General features: G+C 45.5%; 2 protein-coding genes across 2 annotated transcripts; both read left to right on the forward strand.

Annotated features, from left to right (window-relative positions):
* The first annotated feature begins 1,911 nt into the window (after window positions 1-1,911).
* LOC137907226 (actin, alpha cardiac muscle 1) lies at window positions 1,912-4,737 on the forward strand. Its single transcript, XM_068751532.1, has 7 exons — window positions 1,912-1,944; window positions 2,349-2,487; window positions 2,754-3,078; window positions 3,159-3,320; window positions 3,427-3,618; window positions 4,236-4,417; window positions 4,494-4,737. The coding sequence occupies exons 2-7, from the start codon at window positions 2,359-2,361 to the stop codon at window positions 4,635-4,637; spliced, it is 1,134 nt and encodes a 377-aa protein (XP_068607633.1). The 5' UTR covers window positions 1,912-1,944; window positions 2,349-2,358; the 3' UTR covers window positions 4,638-4,737.
* Window positions 4,738-6,157: 1,420 nt separating this feature from the next.
* LOC137907607 (gap junction delta-2 protein) lies at window positions 6,158-7,792 on the forward strand. Its single transcript, XM_068751960.1, has 2 exons — window positions 6,158-6,228; window positions 6,949-7,792. The coding sequence occupies exons 1-2, from the start codon at window positions 6,158-6,160 to the stop codon at window positions 7,790-7,792; spliced, it is 915 nt and encodes a 304-aa protein (XP_068608061.1).
* Window positions 7,793-9,309: the final 1,517 nt, after the last annotated feature.

The raw sequence follows: 9,309 nt of genomic DNA on the forward strand, positions 1-9,309 counted from the left end.
GAACATGCACTTAACATACACAGAAGGGGAAGCCTGAATTCCGGAAAAAATCCCTTATGGTGTATTTCCTTTACAAAAAACTACATTTTAAGAACGTGAGCCTTGCTGTGTAAAAGTGCAAAGGTCTGCAGTGTAACTGCAGCTTCCCTGACAGTGATCCCGGCTCTGCGCTCCTTCGGGGCACCCAGAGGACCTCCTCACAAGCCGGCAGCTTGCCACTCAGCATTCAGCGCCCCGGCCAGCGAGAAGACACCACATTGTCCTTGAGCGGTGCAGTATGTCTTCTCTCTGACCTTTAAATCACGCTTGATGCTCAAACACAGATAAAAGTGTTGTGTTGTACAAAATAACGTGTTTTCAGAATGTTTGTTTGCGATGAGCAGCTGAAATAATACAGAGAAGCACATGCATGGGGCATTCCGGTATGTGTGCACATTATTGATTTAGGCACAAACCTCGGCTGCATCCAGCAAATGACTTCCCCTCAGGGTCCTTTTAAAGGGTCCGCATTATGTTTATGATGTGTAATTCCAAGAGAAAATCAATATTATTATCTCATCTCTGCTGCGTAACGAGCAGGATCTCACAGGTAAGAGGAGAACGATGCACAATGGATGCACTGAAAATAAAAAAAACATTTAAAAAAACTTGTTAGCAGTATTTTTGATATTGGGGCAAAAGGATGCTTAAAGCAGACTGCAGCCAACCGTTGATTACGTAAGAGCACAACAAAGAGTCACCCAGTGAAGGGTTATGGCTCGGGGTCGGCTGTCAGCAGCATATGATTCACGGCTTGCTGTGCCCTTTTGTCTTGTCGTCCTCGTGCATGGTGGGACCATCCACTGCTCTTAGCCAGTACGTGATTTCACATTCTTCAGAGCTTGCTCGCTGTCCCCTTCAAGTCAAGCCGCAAAGTCATCTCCTGCGTCTTGTTCTTTCCTCAGCGCGAGAATAAAGAAAGAATATGGCATGTGTCACAACAAGAGACGTTTCCTCTCTCTTCATTGTTTTCATGTTGGGGAACTACAAACAGGAGCCACGTTGCTTTTGATTTATCTGTAAAGGTTTCCTGATGCAATCCTTGAGTTGTAATATATTGAACATAAATGATTACATGTTTGGACCAAGAGAAATGAGTATGCAAAAGAAAATGCTTTTCCATTTTCTAATACTGACATTTTGTGTGTGTAAATGCCCGGTTTGCCTCTCAATACAATTAGATTTGACAAACACGCAAACATATATTCTCATTTATCATATGGAGAGACCTGCAGTGTGGGGTTTCCTTGGAAATACGTAGTTTATCGTAAAATGTAATAAAAAAACAAACAAACCCGTTCGGCTTGTGGGACACACTCGCCCCTGAACCCCCCTCTGGACGCGCCGGTGGGAGCCCTGCGGTGAAACAGCTGCTGACACCAGCTGTGTGGCACAAGTGCTCCCTCTATTCTGCACACATGTCCCGTCAGTCTTCAGGAGACCTTCCCAGAACCTCAGGCACAAATAAAACAGGACATTATTTAAATTTCACGTGTCTGATGTTTAATAGTTGTAGAAATCATCACAACCTTCTTTGGATAATCTTTCACCTCTGACATTATCATTCCCTATAAGCCGTTCACCGAGGCAGGGTTGTTTCCTGGATTAAATTTCCGATTTATCATTGGGAATAAAGATTAATAAGTCTGTCATTGTCTGTCCACGCTCGCACCGTCCTCCATACATGGGCGGCAGGCGCAAACGTCCGAGTGGGATTTCCCTCTCCTTGCCGTGCCATTCATGGAGCGCCTGTTGTCAATGGGGCAATGGGCTACCAAATATGGAGAAGGGGTCGCACTGTTCGGCCCCTTCTTAGAGACGCTCGTCAGGCTATAAATGACCCCTGAGTGACATTTCGGTACCCCTGGTTCACAGAGTCAAGAGCCTCTGCCTGGTGCTGATCTGGTGAGTATCTGCAAGGCTAACGCAAGGATGAAAAAGAAAAGAGCAACAGTGGATTTATCACAAGAAGATGGATGCAGGATTTTAACTTCATCCTTTTCCTAACCAAATCTAACAGCCGGATCATTTCACTAAACCTGCCTCTGTGGTTCGTCTCTTTTCCGCTTCTTTGTTTTTCAGATTGAGGATTAAAATGTAGAAACTGAATTTTCACAGTTATCCACAAAAGAAAACCCGAAATACTAACCACATCCCATAACGCCACATTTGCTTCCATTCATATAATATCAGTTTCAGTAATTCATCCGTGTTCTTTTTGGGTATTACGACGAAGCAAATTCTCCAGTAGCCCGACCCGATCATTAAGGGGATTCCATTAACCCACGGAACTGACGGTTCTGTTTCAGAGCTGACAACATGTGTGACGACGAGGAGACAACAGCCCTGGTGTGTGACAACGGCTCCGGCCTGGTGAAGGCGGGGTTCGCCGGAGATGACGCGCCTCGCGCCGTCTTTCCGTCCATCGTTGGTCGCCCCCGCCACCAGGTAGAGAGACTATTCCTAAACCCCACGAGCAGTAGGAACCGTGTCATTGATTGCAACACAGAAAGACAATATATGGGTTTGGATGAGGACCAAAACTACTGCGCGTAATGGGGATCAATATTTATCTGTCTGTGCATTTCGACTAAGAAATAAGTAACATTCACATTCTATAAAAACACGCACATTCTGTTTGATGATGGCCTCTCTCTGCGGGGGTCGCTGTAAGTCCTCCATGGAACTAATAGCTCGGCCCTTGCTGTCATCAGGGCGTTATGGTCGGCATGGGTCAGAAGGACTCCTACGTCGGCGACGAGGCCCAGAGCAAGAGAGGCATCCTGACTCTGAAGTACCCCATCGAGCACGGCATCATCACCAACTGGGACGACATGGAGAAGATCTGGCACCACACCTTCTACAACGAGCTGCGCGTGGCTCCAGAGGAGCACCCCACGCTGCTGACAGAGGCCCCCCTCAATCCTAAAGCCAACAGGGAGAAGATGACCCAGATCATGTTCGAGACTTTCAACGTCCCCGCCATGTACGTGGCCATCCAGGCCGTGCTGTCCCTCTACGCCTCTGGACGTACCACGGGTAAGAATTGTTGCTCATCTGCAACTGTTCTTGTATACTGTAAATCATGTATGAATAAATGTCCACGCTTTGATGAACAGGTATTGTCCTGGACTCCGGTGACGGCGTGACCCATAACGTGCCTATCTACGAGGGGTACGCGCTTCCTCACGCCATAATGCGTCTGGATTTGGCCGGTCGTGACCTCACAGATTACCTCATGAAAATCCTGACCGAGCGTGGATACTCTTTTGTCACGACCGGTGAGTCCGACTACAGCTTATATTTCTCTGTTTTGCGTGATTATCCACGTTTTTTGTTGTTTGATATTCATTTTTACTGACATCACATTTATCTGATCATCTTCAGCTGAGCGCGAGATCGTGCGCGACATCAAGGAGAAGCTGTGCTATGTGGCTTTGGACTTTGAGAATGAAATGGCCACCGCTGCCTCCTCCTCCTCCCTGGAGAAGAGCTACGAGTTGCCCGACGGCCAGGTCATCACCATCGGCAACGAGCGTTTCCGCTGCCCAGAAACCCTCTTCCAGCCCTCATTCATCGGTGCGTAAATGCGCACAGCCTGTGACACCGCCCGATTGTTGTAAAGCAACGTGACTTCATTTTAGAAAGATTACCGGTACTTGTTCTAAGGCTTGAACTAGATTCAGTGAATGAAACGGGAACGTAAATTCAGGCTAAAAGACTAAACAGAAAACAGATACACTTTGTTTTGCTTGAATCATTTTTTACCGGACATTCAAGAGATTTTTTGAGACGGGAAACGGCATCATAAAAATGGTCCAGCCGTTTTCTTTTAACATCATTGAATTATCCTGACCTGGACGTCTGAGAATCACAAACTGATTCTAAAGTAAAGCGATCGATTTCTTCGGTCTCAGGTGAACCGATTTCATTTGATCAGAACAAAGGAAATTGATAAAACAGATAACATTTAATTGATAGTCATACAAAATGTTCTGCTTTACGCATTGGTGGCCAATAAATAGACACGGGTCATCTCAAGCAGGGGTTTACTGTTCTCATTTGCGCCGCAGAGCGCGCAGCTGTTGCGGGAGCTGTCCGATTCAGCACCTGTTCCGCCAGCTGACTGCGCGTCAGATGTGCGCTTTGCTGCTGGTGGGGGGGAAACGCTAACTTGCGCGCTTGTGTTTGCGCAGGCATGGAATCTGCCGGCATCCACGAAACCACTTACAACAGCATCATGAAGTGTGACATTGACATCCGTAAGGACCTGTACGCCAACAACGTCATGTCCGGTGGCACCACCATGTACCCTGGCATAGCTGACCGCATGCAGAAGGAGATCACTGCTCTGGCCCCCAGCACCATGAAGATTAAGGTGACTTAATGGGACTGATTTCTATATGAACGGAGCCGTGTGATTAACTTAATTAAATTAATGCCTTTGTGTTCAGATCATCGCGCCCCCGGAGAGAAAGTACTCCGTGTGGATCGGCGGGTCCATCCTCGCCTCCCTGTCCACCTTCCAGCAGATGTGGATCAGTAAGCAGGAGTATGATGAGGCTGGACCCTCCATTGTCCACAGGAAGTGCTTCTAAAGCCGCACGCTCGGCTTCATCACTCTTCCTTACCTTCTTTGTTTACACTCAAGTGCAATTTATATGTGGATATGTATAGCTTTATAAATAAATGAGAATTTGCAGAAGGGGAATATTTCTTTCTTTTGGGTTTCAATCTCAAAAGTGTCTTTTTTTTTCAGATACAAATTCCTTCCTCCCTCGAAAGCAGCGATGGGGCTGCCTTTTTTAGTCACGTGACGGAATCGTAAACGTCAGATTAGAGTGAGCGGAGAGGATAAACCACCTCATGAGAAATTAACAGCGGAACATTTCGGTGAAAACACCCCTGTCACGTGATCGGTAATCCTCGTTTTCCCAGGACGAGGCTCGCTCTATCTGATTGTGCGCACGCACACACACACACACGCACACACACACACGCACACACACACACACACACACACGCACACACACACACACACACACACACACTTGCACGCATTTCCAAGGTTGCTATATTAACCTTTAATTTATCAAATATTATGCAGTGCCATAAATTAATCAAAAGTCGTACACAGGGCGAGGTCGTACCTTGATTCTATTTTTAGACCTCTACACACACCATTAGGAGAGAGAGAGAGAGACAGAGAGAGAGAGAGCGAGACAGAGAGAGACTTGAAAAGCGATTAGAAACTCGGATGTTACTTTCACTCCGTCAGTGGTTTCAGAGAATCATCTTTGCCCGACAAACAGCAGCTCAAGCTGCTGTTTTTAAAACGTTTTTAAAAAAAGCACCGGTTACATTTATGAAGCCAAACACGCCGGAGGTTTCGCACGTACACGTGAAACAATAGATCATCGATGCAGTCAATGCTGCACAGATCACCCGTCTTTGAAATTATACGGATGTCAAACAAAGGGAAGTGATTTTGTGGCTTGTCAGCGCATTTATTCTCATGTTAATTCAGTTATTCTAAAATGTCTAAAGTCCAGCCATGAAATGCTGTCTAGACACGAGCCCGAATGATATAAGCAATATACAAAAGTGAAATATTGGAAATCAGAAGCCCTGGTACTCCTGGCTGCGTTCCACCGACCTGTCCGCGCGTACGTGACGCACGCGAGGCGGGAGACTACTTAAAGGCGGATTAACTCTGGCAAGACATTAAATCCAGCCTCCCTCCAAGCAGACGCAGCGCGCAGACCATCAACCTGATCTGAAGATCGAAAATAGGAGGGCTTGTAGCAATCAGCCCTCAGATTCACATGACAAGGAAAAGTGTAGTAACGTCGTGGGAGCGCTCGGCACACACAGTAGGGCGCGCACTGGCACCGTGCGCTCAGCTCATAACCAAGCAGAGAGCGCGCAGAGAGACGGAGAGCGGCTGGGACGGCAGCAGTATCCAGTGACGGATGCGGGTTTTTTTAGTTCAAATTGGACGCGTTGGAGACTGACACAAGCGACAGTCAGACAGAAGCAGATAACGTGCTTTTTTTGGGGGGGGTGAAGGATTTGAATAGAGTGCCGCTGTACTCTCGTTTTCTCCGGATGCTCAGAAATGGGGGAATGGACTATACTAGAGAGGCTCCTGGAGGCTGCTGTCCAGCAGCACTCTACTATGATAGGAAGGTAAGATAAAAAAAAAAAAAAAGAGGAGTAACAGAAGAATCGCAGCAGCCTCCAGGATCGTCTTGAGCATGGCTCCCAGTCCCCCGTTTCTGTGTTGTGGCTCAAGGATCTTCTGTAGCATGGTGCCCAGTCCTCCGTGTCTGTGTTGTGGATTTTTCCGTCTTGTCTCACAGAGTCCCTTTTTTCCCCTCACTCTCCACACAAGACGGCTAAGTAACCCAGCTTTATTTTCAGAACCCGGGATGGTGCTGCAAACATGCAGCCTAAACCGAAATCAAAAGTCCATGTGTCATTTCATGTGTTTGCGCGTCCACTTATCCACCTGGTGTGTGTTGGTGAGTCTTGGGCGCTGCTGTGTGCTCTTGTGCAGACAGAAAGAGAAACACGGCGGGCGTTTTCACACACTTCCAATGAAACGCTCACGTTTCTGGGGTAAAGACAACTCCGATTCTTCACATTTCACTTCAGCCATTGAATCACACGCAGAGACAAATAATGAGAGGGACCCTCCAGAGCGTCCTGATTTCAGCACCGGACAGCTCCGTAGAATCCAACGCACCACCGCGATTGGATTGAGCGTCCTGATTTTAGCACCGGACAGCTCCGTAGAATCCAACACACCACCGGGATTGGATTGAGCGCGGAAAACTACACCTGTAAGCACATCTATTTACACTCATTTTCACTTTTTGTTTCTTTGCTTGTTTGCTTGCTTTGTAGGATCCTATTAACAGTGGTGGTCATCTTCCGGATTCTAATCGTGGCAATAGTTGGAGAGACCGTCTATGACGACGAACAGACTATGTTTGTTTGTAACACCTTGCAACCGGGCTGCAACCAGGCGTGCTACGACAAGGCGTTTCCCATTTCGCACATTAGATATTGGGTTTTTCAAATCATCATGGTGTGCACCCCGAGCCTTTGCTTTATCACGTACTCGGTGCATCAGTCCGCCAAGCAGAAGGAGCGGCGCTACTCGACTGTCTATCTGACGCTGGATAAGGATCAAGATTCGCTGAAGCGAGACGAGAGCAAAAAGATCAAGAACACCATCATTAATGGAGTACTTCAGAACACGGAGAATTCCACCAAAGAAGCCGAGCCAGACTGTTTGGAAGTCAAAGAGATCCCTACTTCGGCCATGAGAACTACAAAGTCCAAAATGAGGCGGCAGGAGGGCATCTCCAGGTTTTACATCATCCAGGTGGTTTTCAGAAACGCGCTGGAAATAGGCTTTTTGGTGGGCCAGTACTTCTTGTACGGATTCAACGTCCCGTCGGTGTACGAATGTGATCGCTACCCCTGCATAAAAGATGTCGAGTGCTACGTCTCCAGACCCACGGAGAAGACAGTGTTCCTGGTCTTCATGTTCGCCGTCAGTGGGTTTTGCGTGGTGCTGAACCTGGCGGAACTCAATCACCTGGGCTGGAGGAAAATCAAGACGGCCGTGCGAGGCGTGCAGGCGCGGAGGAAGTCGATTTATGAGATCAGAAATAAGGACTTGCCGAGGATGAGCGTGCCCAATTTCGGCCGCACTCAGTCGAGTGACTCTGCTTATGTGTAACACACGTGGAGGAAGGAGGGGAAAAACCACGATGGACATGAAGGACATCTCCGTACGACGAATTCGTCTCATGACTGAAAGAGTGGGCAGATTTCATGGCAAGCGTGGGTTACACGTTTGTTTACTTATTATTGCACTGATGCAACTTTTTAGCAAGGTTTATACTCTATATAAAATGCTAAAGGGAGACCATGCTGAGGTGTTCATGTATTTACTCTTTGTGGGCTGTTCTGTTGTACTTGAAGAGAGTAAATGCAAATATTGCACTAAGAGGTGAACATTGAGGGCCTGACCTTATCCAATATGTGCTACTGACCTGATGGTGTTTTCAATATTTTTATTTCTTTCCATGTGTTTTGATCAAATGGCACAATACACATAGTGATTACAGAAAAAAAACCTATCATCCAGATTCATATATGCATATAGATATAAATACTTACTGACTATGTTCTACCGAGTTGAAATACATCAGCATCATTCTTTTTTTGTTGTTGCCTGTGTTGCACCACTGACCTTAACATATGTAACTATTCCATTGCTTAATAGCTGACTTGCAAAACAGTATCTGGTGAATTTGCTGCAAACGCTAACGTCTGTGAGTTCCTTAATTTAAGACACACCAAAGCGCGCACTGCTTTTATTTGTGAAGTGTTTTCTTGCTTTCGTGTAATCAAGTGCCATACTTGTACATGATATATGTATATCTATATATATATGTATACATATAAAGATATAAATATATATTAATCGTCATAAAAGCTGACTCCCTGCTTGGATTATGCTAAATGTCACCCATTTATTTTTTTCATTTGCTTTAAATGTATTTGTTGTGATTTAAATGAAAAGAGATACACATATTTTTCTGTTTATTCTGCAAATGATTGGAAAATCAAATTAAGTAATATTATTTTATATATATATATATATATATATAAGAATTAAATGTCTCTCCCGAATCATAGCTAATTCAAAACTGAGAAATAGCACAAATTGAAATTTTTATCAACGACTGGGCGATGGAAATCTGCTCTGGTGCTACAGTTTTTCATAGGATGGTTTTAAATGTAACCAAAACTGACCAGAAAAAGCCAAGATTTTTTTTTCTGTGGAAAATAAAAGTGGCATTCATGTACACCACAAATGTGTCAGGTACTTTGTGTCCGCTGCTCCAGCATGTGTTGACTAACCTATATATATATATATATATATATATATATATATAAATATATATTTTCCAGAGGAAGTTGTGCCCTGGTGCAGTGAAGATGTTAGCCACACCCACTCTCTCACTCTCCACAAAAAAAAGAAAAGAAAAAGAAAACCCACTGCAGGACACACCTTGTACAGGATAATCCTGCATTGTGTTGCAATACTCGTCTCGCTTCCACGAGACACACCGATACTTATGCGGCATAAAATAATGACCAGTGGTAACCTTTAATTTATACAGAATGCTTGACACCCTGCCCCGTGCATGTCCTTACAACGAGCTGTGAACTTTTCCTCATACAACG

Source organism: Brachionichthys hirsutus, chromosome 18 (assembly GCF_040956055.1).
Source record: "Brachionichthys hirsutus isolate HB-005 chromosome 18, CSIRO-AGI_Bhir_v1, whole genome shotgun sequence".
NCBI classification, from domain to species: domain Eukaryota; kingdom Metazoa; phylum Chordata; class Actinopteri; order Lophiiformes; family Brachionichthyidae; genus Brachionichthys; species Brachionichthys hirsutus.

What these genes read in the sequence shown, in the direction of transcription:
- LOC137907226 (XM_068751532.1), top strand. Translation starts at nt 2,359, where the DNA reads ATGTGTGACGACGAGGAGACAACAGCCCTGGTGTGTGACAACGGCTCC. An exon ending in CGCCTCTGGACGTACCACGG is followed by an intron (nt 3,079 to 3,158) that starts GTAAGAATTGTT and finishes TTTGATGAACAG; the next exon opens with GTATTGTCCTGGACTCCGGT. An exon ending in ATACTCTTTTGTCACGACCG is followed by an intron (nt 3,321 to 3,426) that starts GTGAGTCCGACT and finishes GATCATCTTCAG; the next exon opens with CTGAGCGCGAGATCGTGCGC.
- LOC137907607 (XM_068751960.1), top strand. Translation starts at nt 6,158, where the DNA reads ATGGGGGAATGGACTATACTAGAGAGGCTCCTGGAGGCTGCTGTCCAG. An exon ending in CACTCTACTATGATAGGAAG is followed by an intron (nt 6,229 to 6,948) that starts GTAAGATAAAAA and finishes CTTGCTTTGTAG; the next exon opens with GATCCTATTAACAGTGGTGG.